Here is a 26358-nt window from a genome sequence, read left to right as displayed (position 1 = left end):
TCCAGAACCTCTGGTTTATAGACCGGATACATCCTAAATATAGAACCATTTATCCAACCGTCTATCCAGAACCTCTGGTTTATAGACCGGATACATCCTAAATATAGAACCATTTATCCAACCGTCCATAGAGAACCTCTGGTTTATAGACCGGATACATCCTAAATATAGAACCATTTATCCAACCGTCCATCCAGAGCCTCTGGTTTATAGACCGGATACATCCTAAATATAGAACCATTTATCCAACCGTCCATCCAGAGCCTCTGGTTTATAGACCGGATACATCCTAAATATAGAACCATTTATCCAACTGTCCATCCAGAGCCTCTGGTTTATAGACCGGATACATCCTAAATATAGAACCATTTATCCAACTGTCCATCCAGAGCCTCTGGTTTATAGACCGGATACATCCTAAATATAGAACCATTTATCCAACTGTCCATCCAGAGCCTCTGGTTTATGATGTCATGTTACTTCTCCTACATTACACAGTCATTGGGCATCCCAGGTCAGTCCATAAAATTCTCAGCTCATTATTTTTAAGCAGAGAGGAAAGTCCTCCTCTATACAGATCCGGTGGATTTGAGGAGGACTCTAGGAGAACATATGACATCACAGTTACCTGTGTAATAAAAACACAGAATTTAAGGAAGAGAGGAGGAGGATTATGGGAGGTCATGAGTGCCAATTTTTACTTTCTGTGTTTTTACTCAGGATTATAAAATAGTGAAGAAAATAGCAGGTGAGCCGTTAACACCCAACAGCCGTCTTCATGGGACATCAGAATGCCTCCACCTCGCTGCCTGACAACAGAGGAAAACAGTGCTGAGAAAATTCTAGATGTATGTATCATTGTACGTGTCAGAATCATAAAAGGTGTCAGAATATTTTCTATTTCTCCATGGAGGAGTGGGAGTATTTAGAAGGACACAAGGATCTCTACAAGGACGTCATGATGGACAATCAGCCGCCCCTCACATCACCGGGTAAGAGGAGACTTTATTGTAAAGGAGAGAGCAGTACGGAGGCTCCACCTAGATCCCCCATCATCTGATAAACACATAGAAACAATGTATTCAGTCAGTGTGTGTGTTTCCTACAGATGGATCCAGTAATGGGAACCCACCAGAGAGATGTCCCCGTCCTCTGTATTCCACCCAGGAAGGTCACACCATCCACCACCATCATCAGGTAGTTGGGAATGAGCAACTAGAACTCAAAAATAATTCCAAGGTATGAGAGGACATTCTTCTATGTAACTTCTTGTTCTGTCATCTTTGGGGTTTAGGGTGAGGAACTGAAAGACATCAAAGTTGAGGTTAAAGAGGAAGAAGAAGAAGAGAGGTTGGTGAGTGGAGATCAGCAGTCTATGGAGGAGGGGGAGATGATTATGGAAAGTAAACAGGAGGAACCTTTTCTGCATATGGACACAAGTAAGTCATAAAGGCTAAATGCAGAAACGTCACATTTTTTTAAAATGTTATTTCTGTTTTGTATTTTAAATTGTTACGTCAGTTGAGTCAAGGTATATGGCTACCAAATTCACCAAAAAGAAAAATAATAATGAGGGTGAGATATCATACACCATCAGGAGCAACACACGTATAACTTTCTATCACAAGCATTTGGCTTGCTTATAACAGGTGACTGACCACATCAATCACCTTGCAGGTGATTTGTTGGGAACATGACACTATAACGTCATGTTCCCAACAAATGAGGAGGAGATACTGTACACCATATGAAAGGTCCATCTCCATTCCTCAATATAACGTCATGTTCCCAACAAATGAGGAGGAGATACTGTACACCATATGAAAGGTCCATCTCCATTCCTCAATATAACGTCATGTTCCCAACAAATGAGGAGGAGATACTGTACACCATATGAAAGGTCCATCTCCATTCCTCAATATAACGTCATGTTCCCAACAAATGAGGAGGAGATACTGTACACCATATGAAAGGTCCATCTTCATTCCTCAATATAACGTCATGTTCCCAACAAATGAGGAGGAGATACTGTACACCATATGAAAGATCCATCTCCATTCCTCAATATAACGTCATGTTCCCAACAAATGAGGAGGAGATACTGTACACCATATGAAAGGTCCATCTCCATTCCTCAATATAACGTCATGTTCCCAACAAATGAGGAGGAGATACTGTACACCATATGAAAGATCCATCTCCATTCCTCAATATAACGTCATGTTCCCAACAAATGAGGAGGAGATACTGTACATCATATGAAAGGTCCATCTCCATTCCTCAATATAACGTCATGTTCCCAACAAATGAGGAGGAGATACACCATATGAAAGGTCCATCTCCATTCCTCAATATAACGTCATGTTCCCAACAAATGAGGAGGAGATACTGTACACCATATGAAAGGTCCATCTCCCTTCCTAACAATGCAATTAATGCACAAACACTGTCCCCAGTGTGGTTTGAATACATTCTGTCCTTTATTTGGTTTCTATTCATAATTCTTGGTCTCTGCCGGAGCTCTTATAGAATTTTTAGTTCTAGACCAACTCTTATGAATTCCGAGTGGAAGGTTTGAAAAATACTTACAAGGTTTATTTTAACATTGCTTTCCAATGGGTAAACATGCCCAGAATACTTCTGAGGAACATCTCCAGATTTTATCTCCAGATTATACTGTAGAAGATAATGGCTTCACACGACCTCCTTCAGAAGTAAATCGCATTACAGATAACGGACATCACAGACCTGACCAATTGGAAAGATCAATGGATCCCTCCAATCCCGAGGAATCTTCCGATAAATCCCATCCCAGGACTCCGAGATCTCACAATACAGATCCAACTTTCCCCAATGAATCTTCTTTAAGCCACGAAGGAGTTCACACAGCGGAGAGTTCGTTCTCATGTCCAATGTGTGGGAAATCATTTACCAAAAACTGGGCACTTCTCAGGCATGAAAAAATTCACACAGGAGAGCGTCCCCATGCATGTTCAGAGTGCGGGAAATGTTTCACTCATAAAGAACACCTTCTTCAACATCGGAGAATCCACACAGGTGAGCGTTCCCATTCATGTACAGAGTGCGGGAAATGTTTCGTTCACAAAGGAGACCTTCTTAGACACCAGAGGATTCACATGGATGAGCGTCCCTTTTCGTGCTCAGAGTGCGGGAAATGTTTCATACAGAAAGGAGACCTTTTTAAGCATCTGAGAATTCACACGGGCGAACGTCCCTTTTCGTGTTCAGAGTGCGGGAAATCCTTCACTCAAAAAAAAGTACCTCTTACACACCAGAAAAGTCACACAGGCGAGCGTCCCCATTCGTGTTCCGAGTGCGGGAAACGTTTCATTTACATAGGAGGCCTTGTTAAGCACCAAAGAAGCCACACGGGTGAGCGTCTCTATTCCTGTGCAGAGTGCGGGAAATCTTTTATACAGAAAGAACACCTTGCTATACACCAGGGAATTCACACAGGTGACCGTCCTTATTCATGCTCACAGTGCGGAAAATGTACTATTCAGAAAGGACACTTTCTGATACACCAGAGAACTCACACTGGGGAGCGTCCTTTTCCATGTTCAGAGTGCGGGAAGCGTTTCTTTCAGAAAGGAGATCTTCATAAACACCAAAGAATTCACACAGGTGAACAGCTTCCATCTTGAGTGTGCGGGAAATGTTTAATTTAAAAAAATTAATCTCTACCACCACCTAATAACTGAACTCTATTACCTTTGTATCACTTCCCCCGCCCTTTAGATTGTAAGCTCCCATGAGCAGGCTCCTCCTAAACCCTCTTTTATGGAATTTTTACGGTCTCCCTTTATATTGTAAAATGCTGTAAAAACCGTTGGCGCTATATAAATCCTGTGTGATAGTATTAATAATCTGTTTTGAGTGTTTTTTGGAATATTACAATAAATCTTAGATAATTGGTGATGAAATATTTGCACACTGAGCTCCCAGGTCTATACACCTACTGTGCCAATAATAAGGGATTCCCACTATCTCGGCTGAGTTCCTGGGTCTCCACACCTACTACACCCATCCGAAGAGGATCCCACCATCCCTCTATGAGTTCCTAGGTCTCCACACCTACTGTGCCCATTAGAAGGGGTTCCCACCATCCCCGTGTGAGTTCCTGTGTCTCCACACCTACTACGTCCATTAGAAGGGGATCCCACCATCCCTGAATGAGTTCCTGAGTCTCCACACCTACTGTGCCCATTAGAAGGGGTTCCCACCATCCCCGTGTGAGTTCCTGTGTCTCCACACCTACTACGTCCATTAGAAGGAGATCCCACCATCCCTGAATGAGTTCCTGGGTCTCCACACCTACTACACCCATCCGAAGGGGTTCCCACCATCCCGTGTGAGTTCCTGTATCTCCACACCTACTATGTCCAATTAGAAGGGGTTCCCACCATCTCTGTGTGAGTTCCTGGTTCTCCACACCTTCTGCACCCATCCAAAGGGGTTCCCTGTGTGAGTTCCTGAATCTGGGTCTTCACGCCTACTACGCCCATCCAAAGGGGTTCCCACCATCCCTGCGTGAGTTCCTGGATCTGCGTCTCCACACCTACTGCACCCATCCGAAGGGGTTCCCACAATCCCTGTGTGAGTTCCTGGATCTGGGTCTCCACACCTACTGCACCCATCCGAAGGGCTTCCCACCATCCCTGTGTGAATTCCTGGATCTGGGTCTCCACACCTACTCTACTGCGCTCATCCGAAGAGGTTCCCACCATTCCCATGTGAGTTCCTGGGTCTCCACACCTACTACACGCATCCGAAGGGGATCCTACCATTCCTGTGTGAGTTCCTGGATCTGGGTCTCCACACCCACTGCACCCATCCGAAGGGGTTCCCACCATCCCTGTGTGAGTTCCTGAATCTGGGTCTTCACGCCTACTACACCCATCCGAAGGGGTTCCCACCATCCCTGCGTGAGTTCCTGCATCTGCGTCTCCACACCTACTGCACCCCTCCGAAGGGGTTCCCACCATCCCTGTGTGAGTTCCTGAATCTGGGTCTTCACGCCTACTACACCCATCCGAAGGGGTTCCCACCATCCCTGCGTGAGTTCCTGCATCTGCGTCTCCACACCTACTGCACCCCTCCGAAGGGGTTCCCACCATCCCTGTGTGAGTTCCTGGATCTCCACACCAACTACACCCATCCGAAGGGGATCCCACCACCCCTGTGTGAGTTCCTGGATCTGGGTCTCCACACCTACTACATCCATCCGAAGGGCTCCCCACCATCCCTGTGTGAGTTTCTGCATCTGGGTCCCCACACCTACTGCACCCATCCGAAGGGGTTCCCACCATCCCCATGTGAGTTCCTGGATCTCCACACCTACTGCACCCACCCGAAGGGGATCCCACCATCCCTGTGTGAGTTCCTGGATCTGGGTCTCCACACCTACTCTACTGCGCTCATCCGAAGAGCTTTCCACCATTCCCATGTGAGTTCCTGGGTCTCCACACCTACTACACCCATCCGAAGGGGATCCTACCATTCCAGTGTGAGTTCCTGGATCTGGTTCTCCACACCTACTACACCCATCCAAAGGAGTTCCCACCATCCCTGTGTAAGTTCCTGGATCTGGGTCTTCACGCCTACTATGCCCATCCAAAGGGGTTCCAACCATCCCTGTGTGCGTTCTTGGATCTGGGTCTCCACACCTACTACACCCATCCGAAGGGGATTCCACCATCCCTGTGGGAGTTCCTGGTTCTGCACACCTACTACACCCATCCGAAGGGGATTCCACCATCCCTGTGGGAGTTCCTGGTTCTCCTCACCTACTACACCCATCCGAAGGGGATTCCACCATCCCTGTGGGAGTTCCTGGTTCTCCATACCTACTACACCCATCCGAAGGGGATCCCACCATCCCTGTGTGAGTTCCTGGATCTGGGTCTCCACACCTACTACACCCATCCGAAGGGGATCCCACCATCCCTGTGTGAGTTCCTGGATCAGGGTCTCCACACCTACTACACCCATCCGAAGGGGTTCCCACCATCTCCATGTGAGTTCCTGGATCTGGGTCTCCATACTATAAGCAAGAATGACTCTTAAAGGGTTAAGTTCTCCTTTTTCAGAAAAAAACTATGAAAACCTTCCCCATCTACACCTCCAGTCCCCACTGGGCTTTGCTGCACCCATGACCTTCTCTCCCGGTACTCCTGCCAGTCACTATACCAGGCCACGCACACAGAATCTTCACTACACAGCCCCGTCATCGGTATAGTAAAGTCTCATCCTCCTAGCCCGTCTACAGAGAGATGACACCCATGTGTTCGAGAGACAAGGTCTAAGGCTAGGTTCACACCTATGCGTTTGTTTGTTTTTTAGTGCGTTTTGCAGAAACGCATTACAGTCTATTTACTGTAATATGGTTTCCTAAGGGACACATTCACATCTATGCATTTTTCAGCTGCTGAATTTTATTAATGGGTCAAGGACTTTTTTCCTGCAGCAGATTGCATTTTGCGTGCAATAGACTTCAATGGATCCGCACAAAAAACATAAAGAAAGGCTCCTTAACAAATTATTAATTGGTGGTTGTTAAGGAGTGGACGGCAGCCGCCTCCTTAATATATTCCTATTAGGACCTCCTTCCTTCTGGTGGTGATATAAAGATCTATACTATATAGAGGAATCAGGACCTCCTTCCTCCTGCTGGTGACCCCTCTAGTGATATAAAGATCTATATAGAGGAATCAGGACCTCCTTCCTCCTGCTGGTGACTCCTCTAGTGATATAAAGATCTATATACAGGAATCAGGACCTCCTTCCTCCCGCTGGTGACTCCTCTAGTGATATAAAGATCTATATACAGGAATCAGGACCTCTTGCTGGTGACCCCTCTAGTGATATAAATATCTATCTAGAGGAATCAGGACCTTTTGCTGGTGATCCCTCTAGTGATATAAATATCTATATAGAGGAATCAGGACCTCCTTCCTCCTGCTGGTGACTCCTCTAGTCATATCAAGACCTATATAGAGCAGGCATGTCCAAAGTCTGGCCCGCGGGCCAATTTTGGCCCGTGTTCTGGTTTAATGCGGCCCCCTTGGGAAATTTTGTAAAATCTATCTCTTGTGGCCCCCAATCCCGGCGATCTCTCAACGCCGACGCCGCGGGGATGTACGTCCTCAGTCGGCGTTCTTGCAATCTCTCAGACGCTGCAGGAACCGCACGTCCTCAGTCTGCGTTCTGCCGATCTCTCGGACGCCACGGGATTTGGTGCGTTCCTTCTCCATGCACTGTGTCTTCACCACACACAGCCACAAAGGCAAGAGAATTCTTGTTAGGCAGTGTATTAGTGTATCGGAGAAACACACTTATTCCAAAACCTCTGGCACTGCGCTCACAAGATCCCTTCCCCTTCTGGACAATTTCTAAAATGGCTACTGTAAATAAGAGAAGGATAGTTGACAGTGAGGGCCGCCGCTTCCAGGACAGGTGGAAAATGGGATATTTCTTCACTGAAATACAGAATCACTGTGTTTGTCTGATATGACAAGAGACTGTGGCTGTTTATAAGGAATTTAATGTCAAGAGACACTACCAGTCAAGACATAGCACATACGACAAGCTAACAGGGCGCGACTGCAGTGAAGAATGTCAGGCAAAATGGTTGGCCCTCACGCATGTCCACTTCATCAAATCTGGCCCTCTTTGAAAAAAGTGTGGACACCCCTGATATAGAGGAATCAGGAACTCCTTCCTCCGGTTGCTGATCCATCTAGTGATATAAAGATCTATATAGAGGAATCGGGGCCTCCTTCCTCCTGGTGATCCCTCTAGTGATATAAAGATCTATATAGAGGAATCAGGACCTCCTTCCTCCTCCTGGTGATCCCTCTAGTGATATAAAGATCTATATAGAGGAATCAGGATCTCCTTCCTCCTGCTGGTGAACCTTCTAGTGATATAAAGATCTATATAGAGGAATCAGTAGACATGTGCATTCGTTTTCGTCCGAATGCATTTTCGTCCGAATTTCAGGTATTTTCGTTTTCGTTTTGACAAACGATAACGAAAGCGCAGAATCCTAAAAATGAAAGATCCGACATAAATAAATGCTTTATTTTCGTTTTCGTTGTTACAACAGTTCGATATAGAATAGGAGATTCGACGTGACTCTGACAATAACAATCTGTGTCTATTGAACCTGTGGTCGAATGTGCCTAACCTTACCTCTATTAGTCCGAGATTATATAGAGAAAATATTCGACAGAGAGAAAATATTCGACATAGAAAGAAAAGATTCGACAGAGAGAAAAGATGACGTCTGACACTGTGAGACTTAGACCATTCATTCAACATGAACGATGGAGTTTTGACAAAGCAACGAAAAACACACACGTTTATAATAATATTCGACGGAGCATCGAAACTGTACGACACTGCAATCGTACATTTCTGGAGTCAAACGCTCCACCTATAGGCTATATAGAGTTTAGCAGCTCTGTCGAATCTTCTTTATACATTCGACAGACACCATAAGCCTTCAAAAGACAGATTCGACCGTAATTCATGTGGATTTTCGGACGAATGCAATTTTTGAACGAAAAACGAAATAAATAAAAACTAATTTCGGGAGTAACTAAATACATTTTTTTTCGGACGGAAACGAAATTCCGAAACGAAATATTTCACTCTGCACATGTCTAGGAATCAGGACCTCCTTCCTCCTGCTGGTGAACCTTCTAGTGATATAAAAATCTATATAGAGGAATCAGGACCTCCTTCCTCCTACTGGTGAACCTTCTAGTGATATAAAGATCTATATAGGGGAATCAGGACCTCCTTCCTCCGGTTGCTGATCCCTCTAGAGATATAAATATCTATATAGAGCAGGGGTGGCCAACCAGACGAAGACCAAGAGCCACATTTTTTACCGAGTTACCGCAAAGAGCCACATCATACGCATGCTGGATAAATAAGTGAAAAGAAGCTGAAATGGTTAACAGCCAGCAGTGTGTCACACTATCAACAGACCAAGAATGTGCTGAGCAGATCTTATCAGTGTTCAGGTGAAAAAAAAAAAGTACAGAGCAAGACAGAGGGAGAAGGGAGGACAGATCAGTAACCTGCACACTTGTGGCCATACCTTTTTGTATCTCATCGGCTTCAGATACAGCGTGTTTCTCCTTCCTCTGCCCCCCTTCAGCCTCACTCCAGCGCCTATGTATTCAAATGTGGCGGGCTGGGGGACACTACACGCTGATTGGCTGTTGATGTGTGGGAGGAGCGGAGGAGTGCAGAGACTCGGGCTGCCTGTCACCGCAATGAAACAGCCTGAACCAGTCCGAAGAGCCGAAGGAAACCGATCGACACAGCCCGAACCAGCCCGAAGAGCCGAAGGAAATAGATCGACACAGCCCGAAGAGCCGAAGGAAACCGATCGACACAGCCCGAACCAGCCCGAAGAGCCGAAGGAAACCGATCGACACAGCCTGAAGAGCCGAAGGAAACCGATCGACACAGCCCGAACCAGCCCGAAGAGCCGCAGGAAACCGACCAAAGAGCCACATGTGGCTTGAGAGCCGCGGGTTGGCCACCCCTGATATAGAGGAATTAGGACCTCCTTCCTCCTGCTGGTGAACCTTCTAGTGATATAAAGATCTATATAGGGGAATCAGGACCTCCTTCCTCCGGTTGCTGATACCTCTAGAGATATAAAGATCTATATAGAGGAATCAGGACCTCCTTCCTCCTCCTGGTTACCCTTCTAGTGATATAAAGATCTATATAAGGGAATCAGGATCTCCTTCCTCCTGCTGTAGACCCCTCTAGTGATATAAAGATCTTTATAGAGGGAACCGGATCGCCTTACAACTTCTGGTGATTTTACAAATTTTTCCCACTGCCTGGCCACACTGTTTGCCCATTTTGCAATCACCTGAATAAAAGAACCACTAAATCTTTTCCCTCTTTGACCAATCATCTGGCACAGCCAAATCATGTGCCATGTTACAGACACCTACAGGGAGATGAACTCTATTGCACACTTTTGTGTCATCAGCAAAAAGACTTACCTTACCCACCAAACCTTTAGTTATATCACTTACATAGAGATTAAATAGAACGGGGCCCAGTACCGAGCCTTGTGGTACCCCAATAGTGACTGGTCTCTGTTCTGAATGAACCCCATTTACAATCACACTCTGGTATCTATTCTTTAGCCAACTGCATATCCACTCAATCACCCAGGGGTTAAGTCCTAGATCGTACGACTTCCCTATAAGATCATCACATAGAACCATATCAAATGCTTTGCTGAAATTAACAGAACAGAAGAGAGCGACAAGAAGCGCGCCACTGAAAAACAACACCGGCTGAAGATTTACATTCTCTAGAAGGTGATCTCATTTATTGTCAGTGGAACGCTCAAAAAGTCTTACTACAGCAAGACAGGAAGTGATGTAAGGCACTAATAGGAAGTGAGGTAAGGCACTGACAGGAAGTGAGGTAAGGCACTAATAGGAAGTGATGTAAGGCACTGACAGGAAGTGAGGTATGGTAAAACAAGAAGTTCCGGGTGAGAGAGGACTAAAGAGAAGACATTGCTGGAACTGGCAACAAAGGAGGTAATAAGATATTATTATCCCCATCCGTCATGTTCATCCTCTTCCTCCATAGTCACTGTGATGTCTTTTATCTCCATCATATGTTACTGCAAAAAATATATCCAAACATAAATATCTCTTTTGTATTATGTGTATGTAAAATAATATATTCAGATTTTAATCCAGAGCCTCTGGTTTATAGACTAGTTATATACTAAATATAGAGCCATTTATCCAACTGTCCATCCAGAGCCTCTGGTTTATAGACCGGATACATCCTAATTATAGAACCATTTATCCAACTGTCCATCCAGAGCCTCTGGTTTATAGACCAGATACATCCTAAATATAGAATCATTTATCCAACTGTCCATCCAGAGCCTCTGGTTTATAGACCGGATACATCCTAAATATAGAGCCATTTATCCAACTGTCCATCCAGAGCCTCTGGTTTATAGACCGGATACATCCTAATTATAGAACCATTTATCCAACTGTCCATCCAGAGCCTCTGGTTTATAGACCAGATACATCCTAAATCTAGAACCATTTATCCAACTGTCCATCCAGAGCCTCTGGTTTATAGACTAGATACAGTATACAATACAATTTAGTAAATTTGTTATTTCTTTAAAACTCGTATTTAAAAGAGAAGAAATTTACATGGGTAAACAATGTCTTTATTAGAAGCAGTCTTCTCAGATGTCAGAACTACGGAGGAACTCTATGCAGACTTTATTCATCCCAGTACAGTCCAGATAATTCTTGGTTTATAACCCATCTACAGGGAGGAGAATCCTGTGTACATCACATAACCACTTCGTGAATGATGGCGGGTGACCGGAGTCACATGACCGAGAAGATCCTAAACCTCACCCTGGAGATCATCTATCTGCTGACCGGAGAGGTGAGGAGGATTCTGGGAAGTAACATGACATCCGTCGTATCTCTATTAATAAAACACAGACCTGACTGGAGAGGTGAGGGGGATTCTGGGTAGTCTATTACTTTTTTCTCTTTACACAGGATTATAAAGTAGTGAAGAAAATATCTGGTGATCCACTAACTCCCAGTAGATGTCTTCAGGGGACATCACCCATCACAGCGCCTCCACCTCACTGCCTGAGAACAAAAGTAACCAATGCCAAGAGGATTCTAGAAGCCCTCAAGAGGATCACTGAGCTGCTGACAGGAGAGGTGAGGAGGATTCTGGGAATTCTGGGACATTATCCAGTAACAGACAAGGGATGTGTCTGGATGGTGACTGTATCATTGTGTGTGTCAGGTTCCTATAAGGTGTCAGGATGTCACTGTCTATTTCTCCATGGAGGAGTGGGAGTATTTAGAAGGACACGAGGATCTCTACAAGGACGTCATGATGGACAATCGGATCCTTCTCAATCTTATTAAAATGAGAAAAAAGAATTCTTCCTCAAATGGGACGCTAGTGAAGCACACTCTGGATGTCATCTGTTTGCTTACTGGAGAGGTGAGGAGGATTCTGGGAGGATCACAGACACCACATTTATCTTTACAAACAAAATCCAAACCTAATATTGGAGGTTAAAAGGATTCTAATGCTATTATATGTATTACTGTATAACTAGGACTGTGCTGTAGTTATGAAGACCTCCATTGAAAATAGCAGAGGAAGGAGAAGTCAACGCTTGTCCAGAAGACTGAGAGAAACACAGTGCCCCAACACCGTACTTCCACCCACCTTCCTTACTCTTCAGAGAAGCAACAAAGAAGAAATTCTAAACCTTACCAATACAATCATTGAACTGCTGATGGGTGAGGTGAGTAGTGCCGGGAATTCTGGGACATTATCCAGTAACAGACAAGGGATGTGTCTGGATGGTGACTGTATCATTGTGTGTGTCAGGTTCCTATAAGGTGTCAGGATGTCACTGTCTATTTCTCCATGGAGGAGTGGGAGTATTTAGAAGGACACAAGGATCTCTACAAGGACGTCATGATGGACAATCAGCCGCCCCTCACATCACCGGGTAAGAGGAGACTTTATTGTAAAGGAGAGAGCAGTACGGAGGGTCCTAATCATACAGAGAATAGTGAAAGGTTCATCTCCATTCCTCCTCATATTGTCATGTTCCTCACAAATAAGGAGATATTGTACACCATATTAAAGTCCATCTCCATTCCTCAATATAACGTCATGTTCCCAACAAATGAGGAGGAGATACTGTACATCATATGAAAGGTCCATCTCCATTTCTCAATATAACGTCATGTTCCCAACAAATGAGGAGGAGATACTGTACATCATATGAAAGGTCCATCTCCATTTCTCAATATAACGTCATGTTCCCAACAAATGAGGAGGAGATACTGTACACCATATGAAAGGTCCATCTCCATTCCTCAATATAACGTCATGTTCCCAACAAATGAGGAGGAGATACTGTACACCATATGAAAGGTCCATCTCCATTTCTCAATATAACGTCATGTTCTCAACAAATGAGGAGGAGATACTGTACACCATATGAAAGGTCCATCTCCATTCCTCAATATATATATTTATATAACTGAGATTACCATACTTTACATTATAGAAGAGATCCAATGTTGTTGTTCAGTATCAGGTGGGGGAAGATCTATCCTCATTTTTCTCCATAGCAGTGTCTAAGAATTTGATGACCTTTTACGAAGATATATGATTTTATGCATGACCTGCGTAGCCCAAAGGTCCCCTTTTTCTGACCCTCTGCCACCTCGACCTTCTTATCAACCTTAATAATAATGAGACCACACCTTCTCTTTGGAGTAAACTGGCCACAACAGCCTTTATTAACACAACCCAAACTTTTTACTCACTCCAAAGATATCTATATAAATATATAAATATATAAACATGTATATCAAACCATAAACAACATTTTTAAACTAGATTCCAGTCTGGTGATCTCTGACGGTGACCCACTTTAAACCAAAAACACCAACCTCACTGCGGTACCTTTAACATACCAGGCCTCCAGCTGTGACCGCTCAGAGACAACCAATTCCTGCAGTGAAAAACATCCCAGTATTCCGTTCAGGAATACACCGGAGGGGCCCATATTACCGATGAGCCCCCCACCCCTTTTTGATCACCTCCGTTTACCGCCACCGTCAAAGACCACCAGAAAGATACCGCTGCAGCCCCCCAAAAGGGCCGTCTTCCACTGTTGTGACGACCAGCCATCTGCCCCTGCAAGAAAAAACAGAAACGAAAAAAACACCAGCCAGATACAAAAAACCCCTTGCACTAAAGAACAACTCCACAGTAGGGAGGGAGGGTGGGAAAGCTGCCTCCTCCGCTGAGTTCCCTCGTGCACTGGTGCCCGCTCTAGCTCCGCCCCCCTTTTATACCGCTCCTCCCCTTCTTCTATTTTCTTACCTGCCACTCCCTCTTCTATCTTCCTGGTTCCTTAGGCACCAGGTCATGCCCGCCGCTCCATTACCCCTCCCCTTGGGGTGGATCATTACGGGGCTCCCTAAACAATTCTTATCACATTCCTTTTTAAAACTGATTTCCAAAAGATGGACACTTTTTTCTTGAAAACTTCTGACAGTCATCTTATTTTTTCAGAATATAAAGCAGACGATAAAAGGAATCTTCTTGGAACAAAATCCTTAAACAGAACAATACACCCCAGACCTTACCAGTTGGTGAGACCAATGGATCCTTCTAATCCTGAGGAACCTTCTGATAAATCCCATACTATGACTTCAGATGTCCATCTAAGATCAATGGATCCTTCTAATCCTGAGGAACCTTCTGATAAATCCCATACTATGACTTCAGATGTCCATCTAAGATCAATGGATCCTTCTAATCCTGAGGAACCTTCTGATAAATCCCATACTATGACTTCAGATGTCCATCTAAGATCAATGGATCCTTCTAATCCTGAGGAACCTTCTGATAAATCCCATACTATGACTTCAGATGTCCATCTAAGATCAATGGATCCTTCTAATTCCGAAGAATCTTCTGATAAATTCCATACTGTTACTCCAGAAATGCCTCAGAGATCTCACACTACAGATAGATCAACAGATCCATCAAATCCTAAGAAACCTTCTTTGATCCATGAAGAAATTCACACAGAAGAGAGTTCAATGTCATGTTCGACGTGTGGAAAATCTTTCACCGACAAAAAAGCATTTCTTAAACATGAGAAATATCACAAGAGTAAGCGTTCTTATTGCTGTTCAGAGTGCGGGAAATCTTTCGTTCAGAAAGGACACTTTCTAAACCACCAGAGAATTCACACGGGCGAGCGTCCTTTCTCGTGTTCAAAATGTGGCAAAACCTACATTCAGAAAGTAGACCTCCAGAGACACCAGATAATACACACGGGCGAGCATCCTTATTCATGTTCAGAGTGCGGAAAAGGCTTCTCTAAGAAAGGAAAGCTTCTTGAACACCAGAGAGTTCATACAGGTGAACGTCCTTTCTCATGTTCAGAGTGCGGGAAATGTTTCTCTTTGAAAGGATCACTTGTGGCACACCAGAGAGTCCACACAGGGGAGCGTCCCTTTTCATGCTCAGTGTGCGGGAAAGGCTTCACTCAGACGGGAGCGCTACGCTTGCACCAGACAACTCACACGGGTGAACGTCCATTTTCGTGTTCAGAGTGCGGGAAATGTTTCAGTCAGAAAGGACACTTTCTTGCACACCAGAGAATTCACATGGGTGTGCTTCCTTTCCCCTGTTCGGAGTGCGGGAAATGTTTTGCAGATAAAAGAAAACTTTATTTACACCAGAAAAAACACACGGGTGAGCGTCCTTTTTCATGTGTAGAGTGTGGGAAATCATTCATTCACAAAGCAGACCTTCAGAGACACCAGAAGAGTCATGTGGGGGAACGCCCTTTTTCCTGCTCCGAGTGCGGGAAATGTTTTCTTCACAATAGTGTGCTTCTCGCACACCAAAGGATTCACACAGGCGAATATCGTTTTTCATGCTCGGAGTGCGGGAAAGGATTCCCTGGGAAGGTGAGCCTCATTAAACACCAGAGAACCCACACGGGCGAGCGTCCTTATTTATGTTCAGAGTGCGGGAAATGTTTTACCGAGAAAAAAAAACTTAGCACGCACCAGAAGATTCACGCAGGGGAGCGTCCTTTTTTATGCTCAGAGTGCGGGAAAAGTTTCATTCAGAAAAGCAGCCTCCTTATACACCAGAGAAGTCACACCGGCGAGCGTCCCTTTTCATGTTCAGAATGCGGGAAATGCTTTGCCGAGAAGGCAATACTGCTTACTCACCAGAGAATTCACACAGGCGAGCGTCCCTATTCATGTTCAGAGTGCGGAAAAAGTTTTACTGGGAAGAAAGCACTTCATGTACATCAGAGAAACCATATGAGTGAGCGCCCTTTCAAATGTATAGAGTGTGGGAAAGGTTTCATTTCCAAAGCAGCCCTTGTCCAGCACCAGATAGTCCATACGGGGGAGCGCCCTTTCCCTTGCTTAGAGTGCGGGAAATGTTTTACTCAGAAGGGAAACCTCAACATACACCTGAAACGGCACACCGGCGAGTTCCCTTTTCCGTGCTCAAAGTGCAGGCAACGCTTCGGTGAGAAGGAAGAACTTCGTGAGCACCAGAAAAGTCACACCAAAGTGCGGTAGATGGACCAATTCGTTTTCCAATTTTTACAAATTTCCAAAATTCAAATTTCGAATTCCAAATTTCGAATTTTCGGAATTCGAAATCCAATAATTCGAAAATCTGAAAAAAAGAAAGAAAATCTGTACAATTTTAAATAACGAACTATTAAATGATATTAAATGATAGGTATTGGAATTTCCTTTCAAATGTGGCTGTTTGTGAACGTAACGAATACAAATTTATCTGACGTTATGAATTATCCGAAACAACAAATGCCGCATCTAAACATGGAATAGAACAAATTAATAATAAATAATAATAATAAAAAGGTTTTATTATTAACATTTATTATTATTATTAGATCGTTACATTCCATTTGTTTAGATGCAGCATTTGTTATTTCAGATAATTCGTAACTTCGGATAAATTCGTACTCGCTACGTTCACTTACAACCAAATTTGAAAGGAAATTCCAATACCTATAATTTAATAGTTATTATTAGTTTTTTCAGATTTTCGGGTTTTTGGATTTTCATTCTTTTGAATTTTCAGACTTTCACTCTTACTTTCGAAATTTTTAATTTCCAATTTCCGAAATTTTAAATTTTCCAATTTCCAAAATGTCTAAAACTTCCAATTTCCACAATTTTTAATTTTCCAATTTCTGAAATTCCAAATTTCCCACAGTCCGAATTTCCCACAGTCCGAATTTCCCACAGTCCGAAATTCCGAATTCACGAAAATTTGTTATTTACGAAATTTTGGAAATTGGAAACTCAGACATTTCAGAATTAACAAATTTGTCAAAATTTGTTTAAAAAAAACGAATTCGGAACTAAACTAATTGCACATGTCTAATCAGTAGAGAAGGACCTCCTTACATTGGTGGTGAAGGGTAACCTTACATTGGTCTTCGGTGGAGAATGGTTCCCGTACAACTGGGGCCAGTGGTGAAGGCCCTATAATGATTTCCTTATTTTATTTATCCTTTTTTGGCCAATTGGTCCTTTTTAACAGTTTTTTGTACCTGTTTTATGCATGTTATATTATGCGAGGAGCGCTGGGAACTTTTTACGCTAGTTTTCTTTTAGTCAACTGCCATCGAAATCTGAACTTTTTTTTTCCATATTTTGGTTGCCAATATTTTTTGAGTTTGCCAACCATCGGAGGAAGCAATTGTGATGCTATCAATTCTTGTGTTGGGGACTAAACCTGAAGATAACATCATGACGTCATTTCTACAATATGTAAAGTGGTCAAACCGGGGAGGGGAAACTGGCACCATTGCTCCCGAAAAAACATTGAGTGCTGTCCATCACAGTCCAGGTTATAGGACTATATGTTATTGCCAATATATGCATGTTGACATGAGGATAACTTTATGTAGCAGTTCTTTGTAATAACACTCTGTAGTTACCATGAGAAGATCTGCCTGGCGGTTCTGGTTCTGAGAAGATCTTCCGCCTAGCGGTTCTGGTTCCGAGAAGATTCGATGCGGCATTCGTTATTTCAGATAATTCGTAACTTCGGATAAATTCGTACTCACTACGTTCACTAACAACCAAATTTGAAAGGAAATTCCAATACCTATAATTTAATAGTTATTATTAGTTTTTTCAGTTTTCGGGTTTTCGGATTTTCATTCTTTTGAATTTTCAGACTTTCACTCTTACTTTCGAAATTTTTCATTTTCCAATTTCCAAAATGTCTAATTTTCCAATTTCCACACTTTTTAATTTTCCAATTTCTGCAATTCCGAATTTCCCACAGTCCGAATTTCCGAAATTCCAAAATTCAGAATTTACGAAAATTTGTAATTTACGAAATTTTGGAAATTGGAAACTCGGACATTCCAGAATTAATGAACTTGTCAAAATTAGTTAAAAAAAACAAAACGAATTTGGAACTAAGCGAAGATCTTCCGCCTAGCGGTTCTGGTTCAGAGAAGATCTTCTACCTGGCTGTTCTGGTTCTGAGAAGATCTTCTACCTGGCTGTTCTGGTTCTGAGAAGATCTTCTGCCTGGCGGTTCTGGTTCTGTCGATTTTGATAGTGTCGGAGGGGATCATCCAAAGCTTGCAGCACAGATGGTGATTCCCAATACTAATAGTCTGTCCTTCAAACCAGTTGCATTGCCTGATCTTATTCACAGATACCGTTTTAGGCCGAGTCCCATAATACCTTCTAACATATATTGTTGTGAAAAAAACGTGTTTGATCTACAATGTGTTGAGTGGTTTGGCTGTGTATACATTTTGTAGAAATAAAAACCTTTGTTGTAGCAAATAATCACAGATTATTGTTCTTTCGATTGTGTCCATCAATACAATGAACCTCCCACTTGCCATCCACAAAGCCCTGGTCTCACCAATATGGAGCCTGTCTGCAATTAATAGTCAGATTGCCGATATGCTAAGGGCACAGGTGGTCCATATACCATCCACATGGTGTTTTCTAGGATCACCCTTCCATTCTCTGACAGCTCTCCTCCACCATATCATTTGTACCTACCAACACTAATACCCGTAAAAGGGTTACCATGACCATCAGTATTTGAAAGATTAGGACTACTAACAAAAGCACTTTGGTCCTGAGGAACGGAGTCGGACTCTTTCTCCTAAAACACATTGACATGCTAGCTGACCGTATTACATGATCAGTGTGCACCAGTAGTCTGCAGCGGCCCACTCTCTTGGAAATCTGTTACTCAACAGTCTGGAACAGTGCAATTGATGTGGGCAGATGGGACTTTGGCCTAGATACCAGTCTCAGGGACTGTACGCTTTAATGAACTCTCTTGCTCTCTGCCAATCCCTCCTCCACCCCCCTCTGCCAATGCCTCCACGCAGTGTCCGCCACCAGTCTCTGCCACCAGTCTCTGCCAATCCCTCCCCTGGCTTCAATTCAGTGTCCTCCACCCCTCTCTGACAATCCCTCCACTGGCTTCCATTCAGTGTCCTCCACCCCTCTCTGACAACCCCTCCACTGGCTTCCATTCAGTGTCCTCCACCCCTCTCTGACAATCCCTCCACTGGCTTCCATTCAGTGTCCTCCACCCCTCTCTGACAATCCCTCCACTGGCTTCCATTCAGTGTCCTCCACCCCTCTCTGCCAATACTTCCACTGGCTTCCATTCAGTGACCTCCACCCCTCTCTGCCAATCCCTCCACTGGCTTCTATTGAGTGCCCTCCACCCCTCTCTGCCAATCCCTACACGGGCCTCCATTCAGTGACCTCCACCCCTCTCTGTCAATCCCTCCCCTGGCCTCCATTCAGTGTCCTCCAGCCCTCTCTGCCAATCCCTCCACTGGCCTCCATTCAGTGTCCTCCACCCCTCTCTGCCAATCCCTCCACTGGCTTCCATTCAGTGTCCTCCAGCCCTCTCTGCCAATCCCTCCTCTGCCTTCCAGTTAGTGTCCTCCAGACCTCTCTACCAATCCCTCCACGGGATTCCATTCAGTGTCCGCCACCCCTCTCTGCCAATCCCTCCACTGGATTCTATTCAGTTTCTGCCACCCCTCTCTGCCAATCCCTCCTCCTGCCTTCCATTCTGTGTCCTCCACCCCTCTCTGCCAATCCCTCCACTGGATTCCACTCAGTGTCCTCCACCCCTTTCTGCCAATACCTCCACTGGCTTCCACTCAGTGTCCTCCACCCCTTTCTGCCAATACCTCCACTGGCTTCCACTCAGTGTCCTCCAGTCCTCTCTGCCATACCCTACATTGGTTTCCATTCAGTGTCCTCCACCCCTCTCTGCCAATCTCTCCACTGGCTTCAATTCAGTGTCCTCCACCCCTCTCTGCTATTTCCTCCACTGGTCTCCATTCAGTGTCCTCCACCCCTCTCTGCAAATACCTCTCTGCCAATACCTCCACTGGCTTCTATTCAGTGTCTTCGACCCCTCTCTGTCAAACCCTCCAATGACTTCTACTCAGTGTCCTCCACCCCTCTCTGCTATTCGTTCCTCTGGCCTCCATTCAATGTCCGCCACCCCTCTCTGCCATTTCCTCCACTGGCTTCCACTCAGTGTCCTCCACCCCTCTCTGCCAATCCCTCCACTGGCTTCCATTCAGTGTCCTCCACCCCTCTCTGCCAATCCCTCCACTGGCTTCCATTCAGTGTCCTCCACCCCTCTCTGCCAATCCCTCCATTGGCTTCCATTCAGTGTCCTCCACTCCTCTGCCAGTCCCTCCACTGGATTCCATTTAGTGTCCTCCACCCCTCTCTGCCAATCCCTCCATTGGCTTCCATTCAGTGTCCTCTACCCCTCTCTGCCAATCCCTCCATTGATCCCCATGCAGTGTCCTCCACAACTCTCTGCCAATCCTTCCACTGGATTCCCATTGCCCAACTTATAAAATTAATTAAAAATACTAACAATATCATACACCATAACCCCCCCCATGGGGCTCCTAAAAAAACTGTAAAAAAATAATAAAGAATGATTGTAAAACAAAATTGTAAAAAATAATACAAAAACGAAATAATAAATAAGTAATAACATTTTTTTTTTAATTAACTATCCCCCTTATACATTAGTCAGATGTGTTCATAAAACCTCACAAAGCACGAGGTCACAGAATCGGTCAATATATCTATAGAATCTTGTGGATTTCTGGAGCTTGGTTAGAGAATGTTCCTAACATTTAAATTTCGTCCCTTTGTTCTTCTGTAGAGTGATTTATCTGAATAAGGAATTTATCCCTGGTAAGAAGAACTTGATATAGAATGATATGGAACTTTAACTAAGGTATAAGGCGTGGGTGATATTATTATATGCATCGAAGCCAAAGAATGTACTACGTAGGCTTTGGTCTTCATATTCTCCACCAGGTGGAGATCGCTGATTGTCAGTTGAGCGCAAAGACAGGAAGTGATGTCCATATATATACAGGAAGTTCCGGGTCAGAGGTGAGTCGGGAGGAAGTAGAGAGGAGACATTACTGGAACTGGCAGCAGAGGAAGTAATAATATCTTATTTTATATTTACACCCAGTAACCCCCCCCCCCCGTCATGTCCGTCCTCTTCCTCCATAGTCACTGTGATGTCTTTTATCTCCAATGCCCACTACTACAGACATATCACATCCTGTATTATAATATGTGTCCAGATACATCCTAAATATAGAACCATTTATCCAACTGTCCATCCAGAGCCTCTGGTTTATAGACCGGATACATCCTAAATATAGAACCATTTATCCCACTGTCCATCCAGAGCCTCTGGTTTATAGACCGGATACATCCTAAATATAGAACCATTTATCCAACTGTCCATCCAGAGCCTCTGGTTTATAGACCGGATACATCCTAAATATACAACCATTTACCATCCTGGTGCAGTGCAGATCATTTTCAGTTTATATTCCATCTTTTATCTCTATAGATCCCACCACAACACCTATAACGATGGACAAAGACCAAAGTCATATAACTGAATGGATTTTGAACCTCTCCCTGGAGATCATCTACCTGCTGACCGGAGAGGTGAGGAGGAATCAGGGAGGTCATGTGACATCACTCTCATTTCTATTAATAAAACACGGACCTGACTGGTAAGAATGTAGGTAAGAAGGATTCTGGGATATTTGTGGCAATAACTATGAGTGTATTTTTATGAAGGTTTATGAAGTGCTAAAGAAGACATCTGGAGAACAGTTGACACCCAGCAGGCATCTTCTTGGATCATCTCCCATCAGAGTGCCTCTACTTAATTTGCAGACTCCTAAAACAAACAACTTCAAGAAGATCCTAGAAGTCATCAAGAAGATGATGGAGCTGCTGGCAGGAGAGGTGAGGAGGATTCTGGGAATTCTGGGACATTATCCAGTAACAGACAAGGGATGTGTCTGGATGGTGATTGTATCATTGTGTGTGTCAGGTTCCTATAAGGTGTCAGGATGTCACTGTCTATTTCTCCATGGAGGAGTGGGAGTATTTAGAAGGACACAAGGATCTCTACAAGGACGTCATGATGGAGAATCAGCCGCCCCTCACATCACCGGGTAAGAGGAGACTTTATTGTAAAGGAGAGAGCAGTACGGAGGCTCCACCTAGATCCCCCATCATCTGATAAACACATAGAAACAATGTATTCAGTCAGTGTGTGTGTTTCCTACAGATGGATCCAGTAATGGGAACCCACCAGAGAGATGTCCCCCTCTTTTGTATTCCCGGGATTCCCAATTATCATTTGCAATGATTTTTTTTAAGCTGCCTTTGCATAGTTTGGGTTTCTAAATCTGTGTCAGTCAAAAAATTTCAAAAGATTATGCCCAATCCATTGACAGAAAGAAAAACTCCTAATGTTTGAGCAACATAGTAAACATTCCTCAGCTTTTTAAAGGTTGAGAAATCCCTTTTACTGTTCATAAGAACATCATCAATGTACCTAACCCACAACCTAATGTGCCCATCAAATGAAGTTGAGATATTTGCTACCATTTGATAAGCCAATCATTTATGCTCAACAGAAAAATCTTCAGGCAAATGAGGTGGAGATACACCATATGAAGGGTCCATCTCCATTCCTCAATATAACGTCATGTTCCCAACAAATGAGGAGGAGATACTGTACACCATATGAAAGGTCCATCTCCATTCCTCAATATAACGTCATGTTCCCAACAAATGAGGAGGAGATACTGTACACCATATGAAAGGTCCATCTCCATTCCTCAATGTAACGTCATGTTCCCAACAAATGAGGAGGAGATACTGTACACCATATGAAAGGTCCATCTCCATTCCTCAATATAACGTCATGTTCCCAACAAATGAGGAGGAGATACTGTACACCATATGAAAGGCCCATCTCCATTCCTCAATATAACGTCATGTTCCCAACAAATGAGGAGGAGATACTGTACACCATATGAAAGGTCCATCTCCATTCCTCAATATAACGTCATGTTCCCAACAAATGAGGAGGAGATACTGTACACCATATGAAAGGTCCATCTCCATTCCTCAATATAACGTCATGTTCCCAACAAATGAGGAGGAGATACTGTACACCATATGAAAGGTCCATCTCCATTCCTCAATATAGCGTCATGTTCCCAACAAATGAGGAGGAGATACTGTACACCATATGAAAGGTCCATCTCCATTCCTCAATATAACGTCATGTTCCCAACAAATGAGGAGGAGATACTGTACACCATAAGAAAGGTCCATCTCCATTCCTCAATATAACGTCATGTTCCCAACAAATGAGGAGGATATACTGTACACCATATGAAAGGTCCATCTCCATTCCTCAATATAACGTCATGTTCCCAACAAATGAGGAGGAGATACTGTACACCATATGAAAGGTTCATCTCCATTCCTCAATATAACGTCATGTTCCCAACAAATGAGGAGGAGATACTGTACACCATATGAAAGGTCCATCTCCATTCCTCAATATAACGTCATGTTCCCAACAAATGAGGAGGAGATACTGTACACCATATGAAAGGTCCATCTCCATTCCTCAATATAACGTCATGTTCCCAACAAATGAGGAGGAGATACTGTACACCATATGAAAGGTCCATCTCCATTCCTCAATATAGCGTCATGTTCCCAACAAATGAGGAGGAGATACTGTACATCATATGAAAGGTCCATCTCCATTCCTCAATATAGCGTCATGTTCCCAACAAATGAGGAGGAGATACTGTACACCATATGGAAGGTCCATCTCCATTCCTCAATATAACGTCATGTTCCCAACAAATGAGGAGGAGATACTGTACACCATATGAAAGGTCCATCTCCATTCCTCAAAATAACGTCATGTTCCCAACAAATGAGGAGGAGATACTGTACACCATATGAAAGGTCCATCTCCATTCCTCAATATAACGTCATGTTCCCAACCAATGAGGAGGAGATACTGTACACCATATGAAAGGTCCATCTCCATTCCTCAATATAGCGTCATGTTCCCAACAAAGGAGGAGGAGATACTGTACACCATATGAAAGGTCCATCTCCATTCCTCAATATAACGTCATGTTCCCAACAAATGAGGAGGAGATACTGTACACCATATGAAAGGTCCATCTCCATTCCTCAATATAACGTCATGTTTTCAATACTCCCAAATCCATGGCAGAACTTTGCGAATTTGTTCACCCTTGCATCTTTCATCCAGTGCTGCGCTAATGTTTCAAGTCATCCTTCTCCATTCTCCTCTCCCCGATATGTTGATCCTCTCTCAACCTTCATGATTCCTCTCTACTAAACATTAAACAATATTTTTTTTTATTTTTTTTTTTGTAACTTCTTCGCCAACAGGTGGACAGGGTGTTCGGAATACCTCAGAAGCTGATTCTGAAGCAGAAGACGATGGTATTACACAATGTTCTCCAGGAGATGTTCCATGTCCTGATGTTCGAAATATGCGTTACGCACTTTCTTGTGTAGACGGATCAATGGATACCTCGAATCCCGAGAGATCTTCCGAAAAATCACACCCAAGATTTTACAATACTGATAAATTACCCGACCCCTCTAATATCGAGGGGTTATCTTCTAATGAATTGCCTGCTGGTACACACGGAGGTCAGAAGATGTTTCGATGTTCTGAATGCCATAAATGTTTTATGAGGAAGTCAAGCCTTGTTAGACATCAGAAAGTTCACACAGGGCAGCGTCCTCTTCCACTTACGAAGGGCGGGAAGCCTTACGAAGACGAAGGACTTCCTTTTTTAGGTCCAGAGAGTTTTCCCCATAATAAAAGCCTTGGTGCCCATGCGAAAATCCACTCTCAAAAAAAGCCGTTTTGGTGTTCCCATTGCGAGAAACAATTTATAACGAAAGGTCGTCTTCTTCACCACCAGAGGACCCATGGGGGAGAAGGTCCTCTTTCCTGCCCCGACTGTGGCAAATGTTTCAAAGTGGAAAGAGACCTTTCTAGGCACGCTTTAATTCACACTTCAAAGTTCGGGAAACAATTCTCACAGGAAGGTGACCTTCAACAACCGGCAGTTGATAAAGGAGAAGCTCACCGTTTTACATGTCCGTTGTGCGGGAAACGTTTCACCGAGAAGGCAAGCCTCGTTGCTCACCAGAGAATCCATTCCGGAGAACGTCCGTTTTCATGTTCAGAGTGCGGAAAAAGTTTCTATCAGAAAGGAGACCTTGTCAGACATGAGAGGATTCATACAGGCGAGCGTCCTTTTTCATGCTCCGAGTGTGGGAAACGGTTTACTGACACATCTGGGCTGATCGCACACCGGAAATGCCACACGGGTGAGCGTCCTTTTTCATGTTCAGAATGCGGGAAGTGCTTTGGGCGGAGAGGACAACTGATTAGACATCTGAGAGGACATACGAGGGAGCGTCCTTTTTCATGCTCTGAGTGTGGGAAATGTTTCGCTGAAAAAGATGGACTTGCTTTACACCAAAGGTGTCACACGGGGGAGCGTCCTTTTTCTTGTTCGGAGTGCGGGAAAAGCTTCAGGCAGAAAGGAAAACTGCTTATACACCAGAGAACTCACACCGGCGTGCGTCCTTTTTCATGCGCTTTGTGTGGGAAAGGTTTCGCTCAAAAAACTGGACTCACTGCACACCAGAAAGTTCACACTGGCGAGCGTCCTTTTTCATGTTCAGAGTGCGGGAAATGTTTCACTCGGAAAACCGTACTTGCAGCTCACCATAGAAGTCACACGGGCGAGCGACCTTTTTCCTGTTCGGAGTGCGGGAAGTGTTTCTTTCACAAAGGGGACCTGGTGAAGCACCTTCGAATTCACACAGGCGAGCGACCTTTCTCTTGCTCGGAGTGCGGGAAGTGCTTCGGGCGGAAAGACGAGCTCCTTCAGCACCAGAGAGTTCACTCCGGAGTGCGGGGAATGGCTCACTGAGGAAAGAGACCTCCTTGCACACCAACAAACTCACGCCCGAACATTGCCCTTTTCATGTCCAAAGTGTGGGAAATGGTTAAGACCTCTTTCTTGGTCTGGAGTGTGGAAAATGTTTTAAATCAAAAGCACTCATAAAGTTTTTTTATGTTTTCATACCTAAAGCTTACCATGGCTCAAAATAAAACATGATGTAAATTGCCTCTATCTCCATTTCCTATAAGCTTTTCAACATTGATAGTGCAGGGGTCAGGTGTATGTAATGTACAAGGTGAAGGGCGCAGTTGTATGTAATGTAC

At 44.0% G+C, this 26358-nt stretch overlaps 3 protein-coding genes across 4 annotated transcripts in view; all 3 read left to right on the top strand.

Annotated features, from left to right (window-relative positions):
- Positions 1–1332: 1332 nt before the first annotated feature.
- LOC143955551 (uncharacterized) lies at positions 1333–26260 on the top strand. 2 transcript variants are annotated; one of them, XM_077465609.1, is made up of 8 exons: positions 10520–10610; positions 11377–11496; positions 11616–11786; positions 11875–12078; positions 12197–12388; positions 12475–12598; positions 14182–16013; positions 25250–26260. In XM_077465609.1, exons 2-8 carry the CDS (start codon positions 11416–11418, stop codon positions 26060–26062), a joined length of 3417 nt encoding a protein of 1138 aa, XP_077321735.1. In that variant the 5' UTR covers positions 10520–10610; positions 11377–11415; the 3' UTR covers positions 26063–26260. The 2 variants fall into 2 exon arrangements, with proteins under 2 accessions (XP_077321734.1, XP_077321735.1); XM_077465608.1 differs by lacking the exons at positions 10520–10610; positions 25250–26260 and adding an exon at positions 1333–1439 and having other exon boundaries at positions 14182–16414.
- Positions 2431–3887, top strand: LOC143955835 (uncharacterized). Its single transcript, XM_077465955.1, has one exon. The coding sequence runs from the start codon at positions 2616–2618 to the stop codon at positions 3663–3665; it is 1050 nt and encodes a 349-aa protein (XP_077322081.1). The 5' UTR covers positions 2431–2615; the 3' UTR covers positions 3666–3887.
- The window catches only part of LOC143955614 (uncharacterized), a 347615-nt gene continuing 342312 nt past the window's right edge, over positions 21056–26358 (top strand). The window contains exons 1-4 of the mRNA XM_077465703.1: positions 21056–21169; positions 21592–21692; positions 21828–21998; positions 22087–22210. Coding sequence (XP_077321829.1) covers positions 21615–21692; positions 21828–21998; positions 22087–22210 — 373 coding nt within the window. The 5' untranslated portion in view covers positions 21056–21169; positions 21592–21614. The remainder of the gene's footprint in view (positions 21170–21591; positions 21693–21827; positions 21999–22086; positions 22211–26358) is intronic.

Source organism: Lithobates pipiens, unplaced genomic scaffold, assembly GCF_037356315.1.
Source record: "Lithobates pipiens isolate NorthernLeopardFrog02 unplaced genomic scaffold, aLitPip1_a1.2 Scaffold_35, whole genome shotgun sequence".
In the NCBI taxonomy this organism is placed as follows: domain Eukaryota; kingdom Metazoa; phylum Chordata; class Amphibia; order Anura; family Ranidae; genus Lithobates; species Lithobates pipiens.
The sequence above is the reverse complement of the archived record's forward strand: the minus strand, read 5'-3'. Positions and strand labels throughout refer to the sequence as shown.